The 23,085-nt window shown below is 53.3% G+C and overlaps 1 protein-coding gene across 1 annotated transcript in view; it reads left to right on the forward strand.

The window, feature by feature from the left end:
• SEZ6L (seizure related 6 homolog like) overlaps positions 1 to 23,085 on the forward strand; it is a 188,740-nt gene that overhangs the window by 119,583 nt on the left and 46,072 nt on the right. The window contains exons 5-9 of the mRNA XM_062182317.1: positions 411 to 596; positions 4,554 to 4,719; positions 7,428 to 7,594; positions 9,122 to 9,316; positions 10,773 to 10,911. Coding sequence (XP_062038301.1) covers positions 411 to 596; positions 4,554 to 4,719; positions 7,428 to 7,594; positions 9,122 to 9,316; positions 10,773 to 10,911 — 853 coding nt within the window. The remainder of the gene's footprint in view (positions 1 to 410; positions 597 to 4,553; positions 4,720 to 7,427; positions 7,595 to 9,121; positions 9,317 to 10,772; positions 10,912 to 23,085) is intronic.

Below are 23,085 nucleotides of genomic sequence, written 5' to 3' on the forward strand. Positions count from 1 at the left end.
GGCAAATGCAGCATGCCAACTCACGCTCCCCCCACACAACACACACACACACACACACACCTGCTGTCCCGGGCTACACAGGACGGAGCTGGAGCCTGAGAAAGTGCTGGCCCGGCAGCTTCAGCACCACGGACAGGTGGAATCACAAAGACGCCCTTCTCCGTGCTCCCCTGTCCCGGGGGCCTCATCTTTACTGGCTCCTGGGAAATGGGTCATGATCTCCAGCAAACTCCCCCGCCCACACACACATGCACACGCACACGCATCCGTGCACACACACGCACACACCACATGCACACATACACGTGCGCACACATGCATGCACACACGTGTGCGCACAGGCACATGCAAGCACACACATGCACACGCGTGCACGGCCTGACTCTGTCCGCCTTCGTGTCTCTTCCCAGCCTTCATGCTGAGCTGCAGCTTCCCACGGCGGCCTGACTCCGGGGACGTCACCGTGATGGACCTGCACGCAGGCGGGGTGGCCCACTTCCACTGCCACCTGGGCTACGAGCTCCAGGGTGCCCAGATGCTGACCTGCATCAATGCCTCCAAGCCCCATTGGAGCAGCCCGGAGCCCGTCTGCTCAGGTGAGTGCCCGCCTCAGGCGCACCAGACGCAAGGGTGCGGTCAAGAGGCTAGAGACCAACCCCCACCCCACCCCCACCCCTACCCCCACCCCCATGCCCGGAAATTGGGCGGGACCTCCAGGAGTGGCTCACCAACATGGCTGCTGGTCAGAGAGCACAGGCTGTCCGTCGTAGCTGAACACCTACTACGTGCCGGGTTAGGAGCCACGCACAAGGATCCTGCTGGCAACAGGAAAGCATCATTCCTGCCCTCCAGCCCTCACAATCAAGTGCGATGTAAACGGCGCAAGAGAGCTGATGATAAATTCTGAGATTGAATTATTGCCGTTTTGATTCCCCAAGGCCCTTCGGAATTTTTCCTTTTTTTTTTAAAGAAATTAAAAAATATCCAAATCACAGGGCAGTTGGCCTCCGCGCCTCTCTCTTGTTAATTTTTATCTATGTGTGAAATCAGAGAGGAATTAAGCCTCCATTTGTGCTAAGAAAGATGGATGGGGAGCCAGGGCTGGCAAATGGAAGGCAAACAGAGCTATCAGTCGGCTTAATAAGGCAGAGAAGGGAGCAGGGGGAACGAAGCCCGCAGCAGTGGCGAGGACAGATGGCAGGGTCCTCCAGCAGGGAACAAGCCCTGCAGCTCTGGGCTCCTGGGCCACGGGGCAGCGGCGCGTGCTGTGCATCCACCCCCTATGCTGTGCCAGGTGGCACCGAGCTCTCTGTAGACGCCATTGCACTGCGGGCCCATCAGGGAGGGTGGGGTTATTAACCCCATTTTACCTCAGATGCAGAGAGCTTAAGGGACTTATCCCAGATCCACATGAGATCCGTGGCCCCAGTGAGATCTGGACCCGGAGCTCACTTACTTGGGAGGACGATCACTCTGCTGGTAAGACGGGAAAGGAAAGCTTCTACTGCTCTGTGCATCTTCTCAGAAGAAGCACTGAAATCTAGGGTACTGTCTTTGCTGTCAGTCATAGCAAAAAGGAGGGCAAAAGCACCCTCTTCTCTTCCTGAAATCCTAGTTAGTCCTAAAGTCGTTCAACAAACATTCCCATGTGCACCTGCTGTTGATTGACAAGCCTTGATCTGGAACTAGAGGGACAAAAAGGGGGGAAATGCATTTTTCATTCAGCAAACACCCACCCAACACCTGTTGTGTGCCATGCACCTTTCAGGGTTAGCAGAAAGCTTCATTAATAAGATGCAAGGTGGAGTAGTGGCTCCAAAACAGACTCTGGAGGGAGGCCGACAGAGTCGAAGTCCCAGCTGTTCCTCTGAGTGTGTGTCCTTGGGCAGGTGATTTAAAGATTTATTTATTTACTTGAAAGTCAGGGTTCTAGAGAAGGGGAGAAAAAGACAGACATAGAGACAGACAGAGGACTCCCATCCACTGGTTCATTCCCCAAACTGGCCACAATGGCCAGGGCTGAGCCAGGTCGAAGCCAGGAGCCAGGAGCTTCTTCTGGGTCTCCCACGTGAGTGGCAGGGACCCAAGGTGATTAGCAGGGAGCTGAATCAGAAGTGGAGCAGCTGGGACACAACCCAGCACCCATACAGGATGCTGGTGTTACAGGCAGTGGCTTTACCCACTACGCCACAGTGCTAGCCTGGAAAGCTATACTTTATAGAGGGAGAACTCTATAATGAAGCAACTAAGCAAAGATACATGTTCTATTCTAGCCAGTCATGAGTTATGAAGAAAGGCTGAGGAGAATACAAAGAATGAGATGATGGGGGTGGGAGAGCAGAAACGCAGATGAGAGAACACATGAGAATAGCTCGATGCTATCTTCAAAGTCAAGTTCAAAGTGTTTTTCTTATACTTCATTTATCTCACAGTAAAGATAAAATAACTTCTTTTTAAAAACATGACTTATTTATTTGAAAGGGAGAGAGAGAGAGAGAGAGAGAGAGAGAGAGATTGAGAGAGACAATCTTCCATCAATTGGTTCATTGGTTCACTCCCCAAATAGCTGCAATGGCTGGGGCTGGACCAGGCAGGCCAAAGCCAAGAGCACCCTCTGGGTCTCCCACGTGGGTGCAGGGGCTCAAGCACTTGGGCCATCTTCCCCGCTTATCCAGGTGCATTTTCATGGAGCTGGATTGGAAACAGGGCAACCGGGACCTGAACAGGTGCCCGCATGGGATGCCAGCGTTGCAAGTAACAGCTTAACCCACTGCACCACAGTGGGGATCCCAGGTTCAAGCTCTCGAGGCCTCCACGATCTGGCTCCAATCGAGCTGCCTGACTTATGCTCCTTCAGTCCTCTGGAAATGAAGGATTCTTCCCGCTTTTCCAAGGCTAGCTGCTTGAGAAGGAAGATATTGCAGGCTTCTTTGATCTTCCTAAAATATAGAAATGGTTCCCCAGACTTGAAACCCTGGTCTTGGCATTGGACTTGACCCAACCATGACCCTGGGCTGAATCTCACCTTCCTTCCTCCCGGGCTGCCTGCCCAGCCCTGTGAGAGATGCCTGCCGCCTACCAGCTCTTTCTGGGTTTGAAAAATTCACAGGAGCTCTCCTAAACAATACATGCAAAACAATTTCCTAAGAACCAAATATTTCCTAGGAACAACCTCCTTATTTGTGAACTGCAGAGACTGTGTGGCTCTTTCCAGTGCACAAATCATTGTTCAGTATTCTCCTATTAGATTTTGTACAATCAAACTCATATAGGGTTCTAGTAAAAACAAGTTTTCAATACAAAAATGTGGATGGTAGGAGCAAATAACTTTTCTATTCATGGTCTCAATTGATCCTTGCAAATAGCTCATTGAAACAGATATGAGAGACAATTTTCTAACTTTAATTTTTTTCACCTACAAAGTAGTGAGTGTTTTCTTATATTCTTTGAGAATGTGGTCTTTCATGACTATGTAGATGGAGTGCATTTATTTTACCAAACATTTGGAAGTAGATATTCATGTTGTTCCTTGCTTTTCACTCTTTTTTAATGAAGATTTATTTATTTGAAAGGCGGAGTTATAGAGGCAGAGACAGTTACTGAGAGAGATCTTCCATACACTGGTTCACTCCCCAGTACTGGACCAAGCTAAAGCCAGGAGCCTGGAATTCCAGGGGGCCCAAGCACTTGGGCCATCTTCCACTGCTTTCCCAGGTGCATTAGCAGGGAGCTGGATCAGAAATGAAGCAGCCGGGACTTGAACCGGCACCCGGGTGGGATACCAACATCACAGGTGGTGGGTGGCTTAACCCACTGAGCCACGACGCCAGCCGCACTTTTCACTCTCAGTAACACATGACAGTGAATGCTCCCATCCACAAGTCCTTGTGCAAATCTCAAAGTCTCTTCTTGGGATAAATTTCCAGATCCGTAACTACTAGGTCAGAGTGTTTGAACATATTTTCTAGACTTTTCACTAAATTGCCCTCCTGAAAGATTGATGTGCTCTCTAGTCTCGGAATAAGAGGAACTATTTCCCATCCCTTTACCAACTGCAGATTCTGCTGCTGCTTTTAATCTTAACAAATTAGGTGTAGATGAAAGCGTATACTATCGACTTGCCTGTCTTTTATTTGGAGTGAGGTGGAATTTTTTTAGTGCTCACTAAGTACTAAAAGCATATTTCTCCTTTGGGAAATTGCCTAGTAATGTTCTTCTTGATCGTCATTTTATAATTAAAAGTCTGGGCACAGCTAGCACCATGGAAGAATCCTTCAATTGCAGCCATTCCCTGCCACAAAATAGACATATTGATGGCTCTAGTTATAGAGGGAGGTCCTCTGGCAGATAGCACGACCCCTCCTCCAGGCAGAACAAGCCACCTCCGAGCTCTGCTTCCTGCTCCTTGCTTTTCTCATCCTAGATCTCGTGTTTCACCCTAGCTAGGGGATAGGAGATAAGGATGGCACGGAAAGAATAAAGCACTCATCTCTCTCTCTCTCTCTCTCTCTCTCTCTCCCCCATTGCCCACACCCCCTGCTCTCTGGGCCCAGCCCCCTGTGGAGGAGCAGTGTACAATGCCACCATCGGCCGTGTCCTCTCCCCGAGTCACCCTGGAAACGCCAACGGGAGCCAGTTCTGCGTGTGGACGATCGAGGCCCCAGAGGGCCAGAAGCTGCACCTGCACTTTGAGAGGCTGTCGCTCCACGAGAAAGACAGGTGAGCCTCTGGAGGTTCCAGTCCCCCACCCCGCCAAGCCCCTTCCCTCCCTGCACGTTACAACACGCCTAGGGGTTTGCAATCTTGAGATGGCTCACAGAAGTCAAGAGAGGAAGAGGTTGGAGGATGGCGAGGATCTGAGAGAGCATCGGCTTCCACCTCTTCCTGTTACGGATAAGGAAGCTAGGGCTTATGGGGGAAGGGGCCCGCCCCAGGATACACAGCAGAATAGGAAGAGAGAGGCCAGGAGGGAAGCAAGGTCCCAGGACATCGCCCTCCCTCATTTTCTCAACTGGACATCCCTTTCCGCAGCTGAACGAGCAGGGGAGCGTTCACTGAGCATCTGCTCCGTGCCTGGCTTCTCAGCAGCATTAGAGCAACCTGGGGCTTCACTAGACACCAGGTTCCCAGCCTTCCTTCTGGGGAGGCTCAGGGAGAAGCCAGGCAAGGATGCTGCTGCAGATTGAATCCCTGGGGGTGTCTCTTCCGAGCGATGCCGGCGATGAGCCAAGCTTAAGTTCACAGCCAGCAACACACATGAGCAGAGAGGCACGGGGAGTTGACCACAGTGAGCATGGTGTGAACACTCCCACAATGGACCACACGGGCCCCTGGGCACAGCTCACCTAGGGGGACCTGCAAACAAACAGCTGTGGAAGCGAGGTGTTGACATTGACCATGGAACACTGGTTTCTCAAGGATGTCGGCTGGGAAAAAAGTTCGTACTAGCTCATGGAGGTCAAAGGTGAACACACAGCAAAAAAAGATGGAGGCGTTCGCTGTGCTGGGAAGGAAAAGCAATGGTATCTGCCCCCTGCATTTTACTGAGGGAAAAGGCAGTTAAAGCACCATACCCCGTCCATCGCCAGAGGCAGAGCTAGATGGGAAATGCCACTTGGAGCTAAGTGTCGGGAAGAGGCTGGCTAACGGACCCCAAAAACACAAGGAGAGGGGTACTCCAAGGGTGGATAACTCAGAGGGGTGGACAAAAATATGGGGGAGGGGTGGAATGAGGAAGTCTGTAGCAAGGGTTCTCGGGGATACCAGGAAGACAGAAAGCTGGGGAGGGTAACAGAACTTGCGTCCTGAGCGCTTTGAATGCCCAGATGCTTCTGTGGGCAGCAGAGGCGTGGAAGGGCTTTGCAGAGTGGAAGGACATGAAGAAGGGTTTTTCAGATGGTTTCCCACAAAGTGAGGTCTTCCCCCACCGCGGTGCTGTAATCTGCTGTGTGCCGGGTGGGTCCTGCCGTCAGAGCGTCTGGGAGACACCGCCGTTGCGCAGCCCAGCCCAGCCCTTTCTTGGGTCGCATCCCGAGACACACAAGCCAGCGAAAGCACGGAGCCCTGCAGGAAAAAAATATATGTGAAATTTGCGTTTAACCCACTGTGTCCCAAACCCGTCTGACCACAGACTATACAAGGATGTGAGATGAAACTAATTACGGTGGCAGACGTTCCAGGGACAGAGCTGGAAAGATGCTATTTTTGGAAGATTAATAGACTACAGAGATCCAGGGACCATGCTGTTTCCTCTTTGTCAGCGGCTTCTCTTCTTTGCTGGAACAGTCCTGGTGCGCAGCCCTCGAGATACAAGAGGGTCGGCAGGGGTCAGGAGACCGTGGGGGTGACTCTCCCCACCTCGGGTGACCCTTGACCTCGACTGCAGACTCAACTCCTCTCCGCGGTACCTGATGCGAGATGTATGGAACAGATCATGGCTCCAACACGCACGCATCCTGGTCACATCCAAAATGCATCCGGGCAACATAAAATCAACCCTTTTATGAATCACAGTAACAAACTCAAAGGATTTAAAAAAAAAAAAAACCTGTGTTTATGACTCCATAAAAGAAAGTGAACTATTTGTGTACTGTGTGCCCCCCCCCCTACTGAGGCATAATTTCTTTTTAGAAAGAAAGAAAAAGACCAGGAGTTTAAGGAGTCAAGTACTCCAGGCTTTTTATAACCACAAAAAGAAATGCACAGTGCTTTTGTCTAAAGCACTTATTTTTCAGGGAACTGTAGTTGGTCCTGTTCTCAAAACCTACCCATACAATAGGTTGGAAAGATGGTACAATCCCGCCTTCCACCGTATGGGAAACAGAGGCCAAAAGATATTTTGATATTTATGTAAACCTGGTCCGTGGGGACTTAGCAACTGGACATGAGGACTCCCCCAAACAGTGCTCTTGGGGTGCAGGGATCAGCGGCAGAGCCTGTCGGAGGCAGAATGCTCAGTAAATACCACTTGCCACCGACTGTCCTGAGCACGTTGCACCTGTGGCCTCTCGCCCCCCTCCTAGATAAGGGGACAGAAGTGTAGAGGGGTAGAGCATCTTTGTGCAGAGAGGCCCACAGCTCAGAAGTCCTGCAGTCGATTTTAAACCCAGGTCCACCTGATTCTGCATGCTGCTGTTGCTGCCCCAGCATCTCAATTAACCAACCAACATCAGTTCCTTAGTCTGGCTCACGGCGTCATACATGTCACTGCCCCTACAACCTCAGAGCAAGTCCGTGAGGGATCTGGGACAGGCACTTAGTCCCATCCTCCAAAGGAGGGAACAGGTCCAAGCAGGTGATGTGGCTGTGTCCGGGCCCGTGAGTGCCAAGTCAGGGCTCGCACAGCAGTCACATGCTCCCTCCTGCCGCTATGTGTTGGGGGCCCAAGAAGGCTCCTCAATGCCCCTGCTCTCTGTTCCCACTGCCAGGATGACGGTCCACAGCGGGCAGACCAACAAGTCGGCTCTTCTCTACGACTCCCTCCAAACTGAAAGTGTCCCCTTCGAGGGGCTGCTGAGCGAAGGCCACACCATCCGCATCGAGTTCATGTCTGATCAGGGCCAGGCGGCCTCAGCCTTCAACATCCGATTTGAGGGTGAGGATCTCAAGGGCGGAGGGGCTCTCTGTCTCTGGGGGTAATCACTGGCGAGCCCAGGAAGCATGCAGGGGTTGGGGCTGGGTGCGGGGGAGGTGGGATTTTGTGCTGCCAAGGAAGGAGGGGACACAGTGGCTAGGTGGGTCCTGTCCTCTCCCAGGACCGCCTTTGGCTTTATTAGTGACAAGGTCTGCCATTCACTGAGCACTGAGCCTATACCTAGTACCGGTCCTGCCTCACCATACTGATATGTTAGAACTGTTATTATCTCTGAAATCCTGAGAACTTGAGTTCGGTGCCGAATGCCACCGCATAGCAGACTTGGAACAAAATGCCTGTCTCCCCTGTGTTGAGTCCTTAAGCTCCGCCCCCAGCTCTTAGATTCCTGCCACCTGTTGCCCCAAGGAGAATTAGCAGGGCCAGAATTGTGATGCAGCCACTTAAGCCACTGCCTGCAGCATTGGCATCCCACATCAGAGCGCCAGTTTGAGTCCCAGCTGCTCTGTTTCCAATCCAGCTCCCTGCTAATGCGCCTGGGAAGGCAGTAGAAGATGGCCCAAGTGCTTGGCCCCAGCACCCACATGGGAGACCTGGATGGAGTTCCATGCTCTTGGCTTCAATCTAGTCCAGTCCTGGCTGTTGCAGTCAGTTGGGGAGTGAACCAGAGGATGGAAAAATCTCTCTGTGTGTGTCTCTCTCTCCCCCTCTCCCCTGACACTCTGCCTTTGAAATATATAAATTAAGTCTTTTATAAGAGAAGGATTATCAAGGGCCTTTCCTGCTCAGATGCCGACCCTGTCAGGAAGGTGGCCCTGGGTGTTTCCTGTGCGTTGGGGGACTTCCTGTCCTGGCTTCCCCAGGAAACATTGGCTTCATCATAGGCCAACGTTTAGTTTCCAGGGACAGACTCAGGACTCTGCAGCTATGGGGTAGGAAAGAGAATCCAAAATTCCAACTTTTAGATGTGAAGCAAAATGAGGTCGGCCGGCGCCGCGGCTCACTAGGCTAATCCTCCACCTGCGGTGCCGGCACCCCGGGTTCTAGTCCCGGTTGGGGTGCCGGTTCTGTCCCGGTTGCTCCTCTTCCAGTCCAGCTCTCTGCTGTGGCCTGGGAAGGCAGTGGAGGATGGCCCAAGTGCTTGGGCCCTGCACCCTCATGGGAGACCAGGAGGAGCACCTGGCTCCTGGCTTCGGATCAGTGCAGAACTGGCCATAGCAACCATTTGGGTAGTGAACCAATGGAAGGAAAACCTTTCTCTCTCTCTCTCTCTCTCTCTCTCTCTCTCTCCCCGCCCCCCCCCCCCACTGTCTAACTCTGCCTGTCCAAAAAAAAAAAAAAAAAAAGACGAGGTTAAGAAGCCAAGTGCATGTCCCACGGGAGCTCAGCAGGTGGGCGCTCATACCAGAGCACTTGGCCTGGTGTTGCTTTCCTAAACAGCCGGGGGTGGGGGGACCCCATCTACCTGCAGCCCTGGAGGGCAGCTCCTGACTCTTCCCAGCTACATTCTGTGATTTGATCCCTACCTAGCCTTTGAGAAAGGCCACTGCTACGAGCCCTACATCCAGAACGGGAACTTCACCACGTCTGACCCCACCTATAACATCGGGACCATCGTGGAGTTCACATGTGACCCCGGCCACTCTCTGGAGCAGGGCCCAGCCATCATCGAGTGCATCAATGTGCGGGACCCTTACTGGAACGACACGGAACCCCTGTGCAGAGGTGAGCATGGCCACCGCCCTCTGCCTGGGGCACCCGGGGACTCCCACCTCTTCCCATGAGGAGATTCAGGCCCCAGACTGGAGACATGTACCCAGCTTGCACACCAACTGTAGGATGAGAATCCTTTCCAGGGAGTACTGTCTTTGCAGCGTGGCTACTGCTGACTCTCGGGGGAGATTACAAAAATTTTTAAAAGTGCCCCTTCCTCCAGGTATGCACCCCACAATGCACAGCTTGATGATCAGGTCAATGCCCGGACATCAGCTCCTACACACTCCCCTTGCTGTGTACCCTTGTGCAGTGCACAACCCACCCAACAGCCATGGCTGCTCCAAGTCTCATTGAAACTAATGATTATGATAGTTATTAATAGGCAGGCAATAATTATGTGACAGGTGCTCTGCCATGGGTTGTGTGTGAATTTCCTTCACACACAACCCAGACAGGTAGATATTCTGAGGCCCCGTTATAGAGGCAATGAAATGACAAGTCTAAGAGAGCGCACTGGAGAAGGAAGACATGGAAGTCAGAACTCTACATTCTGAGACTGTGCTCTGAACCCCTCTGGGCAACGTTGGCTGTGTAGACCCCTGTCTACACAGGCTCCCAGTCCTCCCTGCTCTGTTTCCCCATGATCAAGGCTCCTGAGCCAGCCCAAGCCTGGCTCTCCAAGCACTGTGTGGAGTAATGAAGGGTGCCCTTGCTCCCTGGCAGCGGCACCCTGCACAGTGGCTGGCATGAAATTGCAGCCTTGCCATGGTGAGGGATTGAGCCCTGTATTAAATGTGCTGGTTTAACAGAGCGGAATTTATTGGTGCCTCAGCCTCTGCCATGTTGAGAACTTTCCAAAGCAGTCAACGCAGAGTGGAATTTCAGCAGCTCCAGCCAGAGCCACATCCTTGCTCCCAGTGCCGAGTGGAACGCTGAACAGTAACGCTCACTAGCTTATTGAGTACCTGCCACATGCCGGGCACCAAGATGCCTGTTGAACACTCAATACACTCAATCAAACCTCAACAAAACCCAAGGAGGTCAGCGGTGGCATTCCCGTCGTCTTATATAGGGAGCTGAGACTCCAAGGAGTTGCATATCCCATCCCCCCACCTGTTGATGGCAGAGACAAGCCCAACACCAGGGCCCACGTGACTTGAGTGTACCATTTCTTACTCACTACCCACTCAGAGGAGAGCAGAGCCATTGAGTCCTTCAGCCTATAGAGCGCTGTCCTTGGTCCTGAAATAACCACAGTTCCTCAGCCTACCTTTCACCAACCCTCAGCTAAAGAGGAGACAGGTGGCCAGCTCTCATCTAGTCATCCCACACACACGTTCTGACTGCCGAGATGAATTCACCTGCCTGTGGGACCCTGAGAGCCACTGCTGTCTGACATGATGGCCCACAGTCTTACCTACTACGCCGTGTTGGGTTCCTTACACAGAATGTCTGTCTTTTACAGCCATGTGTGGTGGGGAGCTCACTGCCGTGGCCGGGGTGGTGCTTTCCCCGAACTGGCCGGAGCCCTATGTGGAGGGCGAAGATTGCATCTGGAAGATCCATGTGGGGGAGGAGAAACGGATCTTCCTGGACATCCAATTGTGAGTGTTTTTGATGGGCAATCCGCCCCCATTCAATCAGCCGAATTTCAGAGCTGAGGGAAGACATTGCTCCTACTGTATTCTTTCAGGTCATATTACTTAAGTGTCTGCTAATGTGCCAGGTACTGAGCAAAGGGTTGGAGTCCCCATGAGAAAACCAACAATAGCAGCAGACACACAGAGTCCCAATCTTTGGGAAATTCAGTCTATTCAGGAGAGAAATGTTAAATGAGAACATGGTCAAATAATTGCGTTCTGTAACTGTAATAAGTGATGTATGGAAAGAGTTGTGAGCTATGGAATTCTACAAGGGGAGTTGATATAAAGAGAAAAATCGAAAAAGATTCCCTGGGGATCTGTTCTGCAAGCTTGGAACTAAAATATGCGTTGGCATGAAACACTTGGAAAGCAAGTGATGTGCAAAGGCCCTGTGGCAAGAGCAAGTGTGTCATTTGCAAAAGACTGAGTGGCCAGTGTGGCCAGGGAGAGGAGGGCACTACAGAGACCTCACGGTCCTGTAATAGTTTGTTTTCCTGTCTGTACCTCTCCATTAAATCAAAAGTTCCTCTAGGCCATGTCTTGGTCTGCCTTGTAGGATTGAATTCAGAGCCTGAAATTTAGTTGCTGTTCATGAAATGGTGGTTGAATGGAGTGTTGTGATGAATGGACTTACCTGGCTGTGTGACTGTGTTTCCTGTCTTTGGTGAGGGAAACTGTGAGATGCCTCTGCCAGAATTTCCCCCCTGCTTCCCCAGGTCAGCCGTTCTCTTCGTAGAAAGTAGGGCATCCCGCCCCTGCAGCAGATGCAAAGGGTTTGATCTGAACATTTGTGCCACAGGCCATTCTCACAAAGAGCCCTGCATGAAGGGGTGTGATACCCATTGTCTAAATGAGACTACAGAGGCTGAAGCAGGCCACCTGCTGCAAGGAGCAGAGCTGAACCCAGGCTTTGTACGAGACGAGGGTGAGAAGGGGACAGAGACAGAGCGTGATGTCTGGAGAAAGCAGAAGAGAAGAATTCCTGACAGTCCCGGGCCACTGAGAGGGGCCGGAGCGGGGAGGAGAAGCTGACAAAATGCAGCCTGGGTTGCGGCCCTCAAGAGCTGCCTGGCTCTGCAGAGGATGCTTGCAAGAGAAGAGAGTAGTGATTTGCAAATTATTCATCACGTTCTAGTCATTTACATGAGAGGCAGAGAGAGAGAGAGCTCCCATCTGCCGGCTCACTCCCCAGATGCTGGCAATGGCTGGAGCTGGGGCTGAAACCGGGACCTGGGAGCTCCACCCAGGTCTCTCACGTCGGAAGCAGGGACTCAACTCCTGGATGCATACCTGCTGCTCCCCAGAGCACGCACAAACAGGAAGCAGAGCCAGGGACCAAACCCGCGCACTCTGAGATGGGATATGGGTGGCTCAAGCTACATCTTAACTGCTGTGCCAAACGCTCGCCCCATCCCCTCCTTACTCTTGGCTCAGCCCTTTGGTCCTTGTCCAGTGCCTTCCAGATGGCTGGTTTTGCTTAAACGATATTGGCCCACACCTTTCTTTGATGCCAGAGGCCTGGATGAGGAAAACAAGAAAATCCTGCCTTCATCTCCTCTGAGTGTCAAATATTCCATTAACCCTCAGCTTGACACTGCATTGAGTTTGATTTCCATGATGTGATGGGGTGGCCGATGCTGGGAGCCTCGAGCAATTAAAGCAGACATCCTTCTACAAACCCAGGTTCCAGGCATTAGCATCCTAAGGAGAACCCTTGTAGGGGGGCAGATTTAGATGCCAGTGTTGACTGAGAGAGGATCCCATGCCCCCCTCCTCCATGCCTGGGCAGTGCATGCCCTGAGTATGGTCCCAACACATGACCCCTTCCAGGCCTCAGGTTTCCCTGCACAGGGATGGGGTGCCCTGATCCAAGGGGAGATGCAGACTCCAAACTCACAGGAAAAAGTAAGTCACATAAATACGGGAACTGGGACTGGCACGAAATAATATGGAGGGTAGGACTCTGTGCTAAGCTGGGGGGAAGAGTGTCAATTCGCAGAATTCAAACTAAGGGCCGCCAGTGTGCAACCTTTGCTTTAATGATTAAAGTTTCTTCTCATAAAGACACTTATATGATTGAGCACTTGCTCTTTGCCAAGTTCTTTCTTCACAGTAATTTTTATTTTTAATGTAGACATTGTATTGCATTTGTTTGATAGAGATGGGGGGATGAGGATAGGGATAAAGATGGTAGAGACAGAGATAGAGCTCTCATCCACCAGTTCATCCTCCAAATGCCAGCGATGGCCAGGGTCACACAGGGGTCAGATCTGGAACCAAGGGCTCAGTGCAGATGTCTCACATGAGTGGCAGGGAGCCATCATTAGAGCCATCACTGCCACCTCCCAGGATGCACTTCAGCAGAAAGTTGGAGTCAGGAGCGCAAGCCGGGGATTGAACATGGATATTCCAGTGTCAGTGTGGGATGCAGGTATCCCAATCACCAGTGTAATAAACAATTGCCTCTAATTTTTTATTTTTTATAAGTAAAAATTAAAATTGTATTATTTGTTTTTTGGAGTAATCCTGTAAGTACAACTATTATAGTCAATGTATTGGTTTTCATTACTTATTTACTTGAAAGGCAAAAGTGACAGAGAGAGAGAAAGAGAGAGAGAGAGAGAATCTTCCACTTGCTGGTTCCTCCCCAAATGGGTGCAATGCCCAGCACTTGTCCAGGCCCAAGCCAGGAGCTATGAGCTCCCTCCTGGCCTCCCACGTGGGTGCAGGGCCCAGGCACCTGGGCCATCTTCTGTTGCTTTCTCACGTTCATTAGTAGGGACTCCAACCAGTGCTCCAATACGGGAAGCTGGCATTGCAGGTCATGGCTTAACGCACTGGGCCACAACGCCAGCCCCATATTATACTTGCACTCGCTCACTTCCTCACCTGTTCATGCAGCCATCTCAGAGGCTTCTCGGATGAAATGTACCCACGTCAAATTCTGGAGTCCCCTTCCTTAGACCCATGTCACCCTGTGTCTCCCGTCTCTATAAACTTCAGGCAAAAGGGAAAAAGATTAGAGTCATCTGACCTGGTGAAATGCTGGTAGCTTTTCAACACTGGCAAAGTGTGGCGTTTGCCAACCTCTGTGGCGTGACTATTCCCACCATGGGCAATGCCGAGAGACCCACACGGTGACAACCGGCTCCCCGGTAAGGAGCCTGCTCCAGTGCCCTCACCGTGTGAGCAGCAGTCTTCTTTCTCTCTCGCTCTGTGCCCCACCCTTCGGTAGCTCCTCGTGGTTGGAGACCAGTCACGTCTCACACCATGGTTCAAGCCACCACCGACTCTGCCCGGGGTTATTGCCGCAGCCTCCCCACTTGCCTGCTTGTTCTGACGCTGGGCCTCTTAGGGCTCTTTTGACCCAACCCGCTGAGTGATCCTGTTAAAACCCGAGTCAGATCACACTGTGCTGTGTCCAGAACCGCAGTCGCTCCACATTTTATCCAGAGCAAAAGCCAAGTGTCCTCACACAAGGCCTCGTGTGATCTGGCCCTGGATCCACCTCCTACAGCCCTGCATCACTGTCGCCGTGGTCCTGACCATGTGAGCACATTGACCTCATAGCTGTTCTGCCAACATTGCATCCTCAGGACCTTTGCACTGGCTCTCTCCTCTCTGCATAGCTCACTCCTTATTCCTCATACTCCTGCCTTGGTTCGCTCTACCCCTAGCTCTCAGCATACCCTACATAGTGCACACTGTTGTATGGATTGGAGTTTTCCAACTCGCACCTCCTCTACCTGGAATCTCACCTCTGTGAGTACTGAAGGCTGGGTTGTTTCTTCAGTTTTATTCACTGCATATAGACCAGTGCCCGGCCCATAGTAGGTGCTCAGTAAGTAGGAAACAATGCAATGAAGCCACTTGTGTGGATCAGGCAGTCACGGAGTATCAAAGTCAGAGTTTGAATGCAAATTCACGTGCAGCTGGCCACGGTGCACAAGGAGGGGAAAGAAAGGTCAGAGACAAACATGGAAAGACCTCTGGGAATCTAGGCTACATTTGTCAATAAACCCATGTTTGTTCCGTGCTGAGAAGCCTGGTGGATAAGAGAACAGCAGTGGGGGAGGGGTGTCCAAGAGAAGGCTTTAGAGCTGTGGCATTGCAGGATTCACCACGGAGGGCCCTGGCATCAAGCTCCATGGAAAGGGAGGCATCACAGGTCCCCCAATCCAAGGATGCTCAGGTCTGGGAGCCAGGAGAGGTGGGGCTGGGACGGCCACAGTGCTCTGAACAGGCCAAGTCCCAAACCCTAAGCCAAAGTGCAGGCGATTGCAGGACCCCACACAGGCTGGCCATGGAGTGGACAAGGACGATCAGACGAGGGGTGGACGGAGAGTCAGACAAGGAGGGCTTGGGCTCCCCCTCCCCGGGGTGAGCCGCAGGCATCATCGCAGGCATTGCGGCTGGGGTCCGGCAGTGAGGCCGACAGAGGCAGGGGCCACATCAGAAGCCGACACAGCACAGGCAAGAAGAAACGCAGGGGAGCCAGGAGGATGGTGCTTCTCACCTGCCGCGACCCCACCCCAGGGACGACTGCCAATGTCTGGAGGCATCCCTGGTTGTGACAGCTGGGGAGTGGCTGGGGGGTGCTGCTGTCTTCTGGTGGGTAGAGGCCAGGGAGGTAGGAAGCCACCTGCAGTGCTGAAGACGGTCCCCGCTGCAGAGACCCGCCTGACCCAGACTGCCAACAGCATCCGAGTAGGGAAGCCCTGATCTCCATTGACACACGAGGCACAGAGGGGAGGTGGGCAAAGGTGGAGGGGAACAGTGCCCCAGCCCCAAGGAACAGAGGCAGGCTGTTTACCCTTGGTGTGGAACATTCGCTGAGGACTTAGCACAGCCCAGGCATCTGCAGAATAAATGTGTGCAGCGGATCCTCTTTCTGCTGCTGTCTACAAATGATCAGGCTGCGACGTGGAGGGGGAGAAGGGTGCCCGGGATAGCCCGGCTAGGAACTGGCAGCACTTAGAGGTCAGCCTCGCTTGACCGCTCTCCAGGGTCCTGAAAAGGCAGTGCCTTGTGTCCAGGACCCAGCGAGGCCTCCGTGACACAGGACAGCTGGGCAGTTGGTGGGAGGAACCGCCAGCAGGGCCTTCAGGGCTGCATCACGGAGCCTGGCTTCTCCAAACGGGGCAGCACGAGAGGGTTTTAAGCATTTAAAGGGATTAAAGCTTTGCAGAAGGGAGCTGGGTCCTCCGGTCAGCAGCTCGAGGCTCTCCCCCTGGAAATCTGGCGTGCGAGCAACCAGGCGGCATCGACGCTCGGTGCCTCCTCCCTCCCACAGAGGGAGTGAAAATAGCATCTCGCCAGCCAGGGTTATGTGAGGCCCAAGAGCTGCTGCATTTAATTTATCTTGCTTGGTTTCCACTGACAGTTTTAGTAAACCAATTTGGGTTTGATAGTAAAAATAATTCCATCCTCGGGGGCCCTCCGCACTCCTGGGTGTCTGCAATTGTGTTGTGCACGTCGACGAGGGGAAGGCATTCGCACTGCATTCCCAGCTGAGTCGGTAGCCCTAGCAGGTGCTGAGCCACGTCTGCTGAGTCATGAGGACACAGGCACGCGCGCCAGGCAAGCGGGCTCTTGCTTTCCCTCTTAGTCCACTGGGCAGATCTGCTGACATCATGGGCTTTGGGATAATGGTTCGAATTCCTCACCCTGTATTAAAGACCTACTATGCGCTAGGCCCGGAGTTCCATGGTCTATGGCTATGACCCATAATGCATGTGAACATTGTCCTGTAGAGACAATAATTACATAAATTAGAGCTAATGTGAGCAGAGAAAATTACAGGAGGATAATTACCGAGATTAGGGGTGATGAATGCCAGGCACATTCCCTGGTGTCTGGCACTCAGTTGGTGCTTAATAAATGCAGATGGCAGTGATAAGGCAGACGTCATCACAGTCACTGTGTGGGTTGGGATGTGACAGCGCAGGGAGGTTAGGTGGCTTCCCCGAGTCACACAGCTGGCACAGCTGAGCACACACCATGGCCTCTGTCTCCATTAACTGGAACAGGCTTGTGGGAGACCAGTAATGGTGCAGGGAGGCCCCCAGGGTTGTAGGGACTCTGAGTGAGGAAGGGAAGTAGAGCCACAGACAGACAACCCAGCAAGATGTCGACAAGGGACAGTGACGTGCGGGTGGCGGCGCTGGATTTCTCTGAGTTGTGAAATGTCAGAGAGGGGGACATCCAGGGAAAATATTTTTTAATTAATTTATTTATTTGAAAGTCAGATCCACAGAGAGAGAGGAAGAGACAGAGAACAAGAGGCCTTCCATCCGCTGATTCACTCCCCCGATGGCCACAACAGCTGGAGCTGGGCCATACCAAAGCCACGAGACAGGAGCTTCTTCCAGGTCTCCCACATGGGTACAGGGGCCCAAGGACTTGGGCCATCTTCTACAGTTTTCCCAGGCCATAGCAGAGAGCTGGATCGGAAGTGGAGCAACCGGGAATCAAACCGGCGCCCATATGGAATGCGGGCACTGCAGGCAGTGGCTTTTCCCGCTATGCCACAATGCAGGGCCAGAAACTGGTCACAACATCTGGGGGCAGGGCCAGGCCAAAGCCAGAAGCCAGGAGCTCCGTCCTAGTCTCCCACGTGGATGGCAGGGACCCAAGCACTTGGTCCATCTTCTGCTGCCTTCCCAGGTGCATTAGCAGGAAACTGGATCAGGAGCAGAGCAGCCAGGACTGATACGGGCACCCTGACATGGGCTGCTGGCTATGCAAACGGTGGCTTAGCCCACTGCGCCCCAATGCTGGCCCCCACTATGCTCTTTGGAAAGAAGAAGATGGCCAGAGCTGCAGCTCACTAGGCTAATCCTCCGCCTGTGGTGCCGGTACCCCAGGTTCTAGACCCAGTTGTGGCGCCGGATTCTGTCCCGGTTGCCCCTCTTCCAGTCCAGCTCTCTGCTATGGCCCAGGAAGGCAGTGGAGGATGGCCCAGGTCCTTGGGCCCTGCACCTACATGGGAGACCAGGAGGAAGCACCTGGCTCCTGGCTTCGGATTGGCGCAGCACGCCAGCCGCAACATGCCATCTATAGCAGCCACTTGGGGGGTGAACCAACGGAAAAAGGAAGACCTTTTTCTCTGTCTCTCTCCCTCTCTCTCACTGTCTAACTCTGCCTGTCCAAAAAAATAAATAAATAAAATTAAATAATTAAAAAATTTTAAAAAAAAAAAAAGAAGAAGAAACACAGGCCCAGAGAGACGAAGCTGCTCGGCCAAGGTCACTCAGCTAGGAACTGCTGAGACTTGAACCAGCTCTCTAGGCCCACGGCCAGGGTGACAACCACACAATACGTGGCGTGAGGCACCCTGCACAGGAGAAATCCCCGCCCCGATCTGCCAGGTAAGGAACCAAGGCTCTGAGAGGTGCCGCCCCCGCGTCACAGGCACCTGCTGCAGATAAACTTCCAGGAGAGAAAAGTCTCCACCAAGCCCCTGCCCACCTTCCTCGGCTCTGCCCGCCCCAGGACCTGCCCCATTCGTGGGCCCCAGCACCGCTCTGTAAGTGGGAAATGAAGAGCTCAAGTAGCAAAGCCCGTAAGCATGTGAGTGATGGCTCAAAACATTTCCCTTCAGCGGCTGCCAACCTGCTCGGTGCTAAGTTAATTCCAAGCCCTAAAAATTAAGTGCCTTGTCCAGAGGCACTTCAGTCTTTCAGACAGAGATGTGGCTGCTTTGGGCTGCAAGAAACCGCACCTGGGAGCCAGGCAGGGCGAAGGGAGGATCAAGAGTGAAAGGCAGGGAGACAGCGTTGTGGAACAGTGGGCTAAGCCTCTGCCTGCAGTGCCGCCATCCCATATGGGCGCCAGTTCTAGTCCCGGCGGCTCCTCTTCCGATCCAACTCTCTGCTATGGCCTGGGAAAGCAGTGGAAGATGACCTAATTCCTTGGGTCCCTGCACCCATGTGGGAGACTGGGAAGAAGCTCCTGGCTCCTGGCTTCAGATCAGCCCAGCTCTGGCCATTGTGGCCATTTGGGGAATGAGCCAGTGGATGGAAGGCCTCTCTTTCTCTTTCTTTCTTTTTTTTTTTTTTATTTAACAGATAGAATAATAGACAGTGAGAGAGAGAGACAGAGAGAAAGGTCTTTCTTCCATTGGTTCACCACCCAAATGGCCGCTATGGCCGGTGCTGTGCCGATCCGAAGCCAGGAGCCAGGTGCTTCTTCCCGGTCTCCCACATGGGTACAGGGACCCAAGCACCTGGGCCATCCTCCACTGCCCTCCTGGGCCACAGCAGAGAGCTGGACTGGCAGAGGAGCAACTGGGACTAGAACCAGCACCCATATGGGATGCTGGCACCGCAGGCGGAGGATTAACCAAGTGAGCCATGGTGCCAGCCCTCTTTCTCTCTTTCTGCTGTAACTCTGCCTCTCAAATAAATAGTCTTCTTTAAAAAAAAAAAAAAAAGTGGAAGGCAGTGCTGACCCCAAGAGAACAGATTTCCAGGGATCAGCAGAAATCACAGGAGCCACAGTAAAAATAAAATGGCTCAGAGCCAGCATTGTAGTGGAGTAGGTCAAGCCATCACCTGCAACACAAGCATCCCATGTGGGCATCAGCTCAAATTCTGCTTCTACTCCAGCACTTGGGAAGGCAGTGGATGATGGCCCAAGTGCTCGGGGCCCTGCACCCACGTGGGAGACCCAGCTCTTGGCATCTGGCTTCAGCCTGGCCCAGCCCCAACTGTTGCAGCCATTTGGGGAGTGAACCTGTGGATGCAGGATCTCTCTCTCTCTCTCTCTCTCTCTCTCTCTCTCTCTCTGGCTCTCTATCTCTCTATCTAAGTCTGCCTTTCAAATAAATAAATCGAATAATGGAACCGGCTCAACCCAGCGCATCCAGCCCAGGGGTGCAGGGACACGGGTTTCCCGAGTGAAGAGCAGCCACGTGCTGTAGGCAGGAAACCTGAGGCCCAGGGCCGCGCCGTCAGTCAGCTCTTGCTGCAGAGTGAGCTGCCCCAGACCCTTGGCCGGATGCTGCAGGTGCACACCGCTGCTCACCTGTCTCCAGGTCAGTGGGACATCCCCCACCCCACCCCACCCCCGTCTCAGCTGGGCTCTCTTGGGTGGCTGTGAGCGGGTACCACTTAGGAAGGCGGCCCTGCCAATGGCAATTGGCCTTTCTTGTGTGCTTGGGGTGCCGTGGCCTAGCCTGGGATGGCTCCTCTCTGCTCCCTGTGCCTCTCATCCTGCAATGGTCAGCTTGAGCTTGCCCCCATAGAAGGCGACCGGCCAGGGCTTCGAGGGGGTGAGAAGCAGCACTCGAGCTCTTGGGAGCCTGGGCAGTGGCACCGCATCGAGTCTGTCTTGTGATAAGTCCGGTGGCAAGGGCCAGAGAGAAGCTCCCACCTCTTGATGGGAGATCCATCAACACATCAATGGAGTGGGTGGTGACAAGAGCAGGCTTTGGGATCAGCCATATGATGACAGGGACAAGAACTCAGCGAGCCACCTGGTTCCAGTCCAAAGCTGCACATGACATCACCATGTATGATGTCCCCTTGAGGCGGGCACGCCGTCCCCACTTTACAGAGGAACAAACCAAGGCCGAGAAGATGAAGGACCTTGCCAGTGGTGCCTCAGCTGAGCATTGAGGAAGACGAGACGTGCACTTGGGGCTTGCTGCCTGGCCCAGAGAAAGCTCAGGGTGCTCTCCACATGTGGGAGACCCCAGGAGAGACCCTGAGTGTTCCCAGGCAGAGGAGAGAGCCCTTGTGTGCACCAGGAAGTCTTGGATCCATGTTCCCAGCCTGGAGCTTGCTGGCTGTGGCTCTTGGATAAATCATTTCGCTTGTTGGAGCCTCAGTTTCTTATCTTTAAAATGGGGTAGCAGGGAGACCCGTCTCATAAAGCTCTTCAGACAAGGAAATGGCATCGTGTGCAAAAGCACGCGGCAAGGGCCTGATATGTTACACACAGTCACTTAATTGCCAGCAAGGATGGTGCTGATTTTGTCTAATTTTTTTATTTATTTTCATTTATTTCAAAAGCAGAGAGATGGAAATCTCCCATTTACCAGTTCACTCCCCAAATGCCTACAGCAACTAGGTTTGGGCCAGGTCAAAGGCAGGAGTCAGAAATGCAGTCTGGATCTCCCATATGGGTGGCAGGGACCCCAACTACTTGACCCGTCACCATCACGCATTAGCAGGTGCACGAGAGCAGGAAGCTGGAATTGGGAGCAGAGCCTTGATCTGAGCCCAGGCCCTCTGATTTGAGATCCAATGACAGTGATGGATCGCTAATGTAGCCACGGCCTCTGCACCAGCGAAGCTGTATTCTACACTCACACGCACACACCCACAGGTGGATTCCTCTGAGCTGGGGGGTTTGGATGTCAGCACACAGAATGAAGAGGCTTCGCCACAAGGCGCTGCCCAGGTTATCACACCCGGTTAGTTATCTCCCTGCCCCCAGCAGTTTGCAGAGAGTCTCTGAGTGTAAAGAGCTAGGCCCAGATCCTCCCCTAACGTGGGCAGTTCTGTGCTCCTCAGCCATGCCACGCTGTCCACGGCCTCAGTGACTGGGAGGGCTGCTGTGGGAAGGGCCCTGCTCCCTGTCTGAGCTGGGACATCACCGTACTGGGGCGGGCGAACCTCCAAGCTCATCCAGAGCGATTAGCCCTGACTCTTAGGGAGCCCTGAGTTCCTGTGTCGGACTCCCAGACATGCGCTGGGCTCATTCCCTTACTGCTCAGCAAATATTCAGGATCGGGCATCGGGCCCGGCCATTAAGCTGCCACTTGGGATGGGCACGTCGCACACTGGAGCACCTGGCTCCACTCCTGCACCCCCCAGGAGGCAGCAGGTGACCCCTGCCAGGCGCTGGGAGACATGAATTGAGTTCCTGGCTCTTGGCTTCAGATGGTTCAACCCTGCTCCTGTTGGCATTAGGGGAGTGAATCAGCAGATGGTAGAGTCTCTCGGTCTCTCTCTCTTTTTCTCTCTCTCTCTCTCTCTGCCTTTCAAGTCGATGAAAATTAATAAACATATCAAAGATTCAGAATCACCTAAGAGATTCCCATGTTTATATTCCCCGCCTTAGAGGTGAGGACAGGGACGCTCGTGGGCATTAAGCGTCTCCCCAGCTGGACAGAGGAGCGCCGGGGTTCGGACCCCGTGCCCCCCTCACCTCTCAGCCCTGCTTCACGAAGTGGAACCGACTTTGTCCTGAGGGCAGCCAGCCCAGCCTCCCTGCAGCATTCCAGACCAGCGAGGGCGTGGGCAGACCTGTGGACTTGACAGCACACCTTGGCAGGCAGCAGGCAGAGGGACGGTAGCAGGTGCCTCGGCCCTGGTCCTGTGATGGCCATTGCCTTGAGCAGGCCCTGGGTGCCCCCACCGGTGCCTCCGAGGAGGAATTCAGGGCAAGCCCTCGGGGTTTCCCAGGGCTCCCATCTGTCTTCCTGGAGCAGAGCCCCCATGCGGAGCCCAGGCTCCTGACAGCCGCGTGGGGGCTGCTCTGAGCCGGGCCTCCTGGGAGCGTCTTGGTGGCTCCACAAGCCATACCAAGGTTTTCCCAAGGCGATGCCTCCCACGGCACACATCCTGATGGGGATTTGGAGTGGCAGGCAGCAAGATCCCAGCAGCCTCCAGCTGCTCTGTGACATCTTCCTCCCACGGTGCACAGCCCGAGCCGAGCCCCCGCTGCACACGTGCGTGTGGTGTGCACAAGCACACAGCACACACCACTAGATGGCAGCCCACACACACACACACACACACACACATGGACTCCACCTGTTGTGCTGTGTCAAGGTCAGTTCCTGCACCCCGACTTGAAGCTCCCAGAATGTGGAAGGCCTGGGAATCCTGAAATCTGGGAAGTTCCATGTCCAGAGCGGGGAGCCATGTAGGCTCCTCCCCGCCGGATGTGCATGGCAGAGACATAGGCTCTGTGATCATGCTTAGGTATGGAACTCCCAGGCCTCACCAATCGATTTCTAAACCTTGGCATTCCTCAGTCAATCCTTAACTACTATTGAATAATGATCAGGTGGGCATGGAACGCAGGGTCCAATTTTCTTAGTGGAGGGAAAACATGAGGTGGGTTGACATTGATCATTGTACATTCTTCTAAATTTTTTAAAGATTGATTTATTTCACTTGA

Source organism: Lepus europaeus, chromosome 23 (genome assembly GCF_033115175.1).
Source record: "Lepus europaeus isolate LE1 chromosome 23, mLepTim1.pri, whole genome shotgun sequence".
In the NCBI taxonomy this organism is placed as follows: Eukaryota; Metazoa; Chordata; class Mammalia; order Lagomorpha; family Leporidae; genus Lepus; species Lepus europaeus.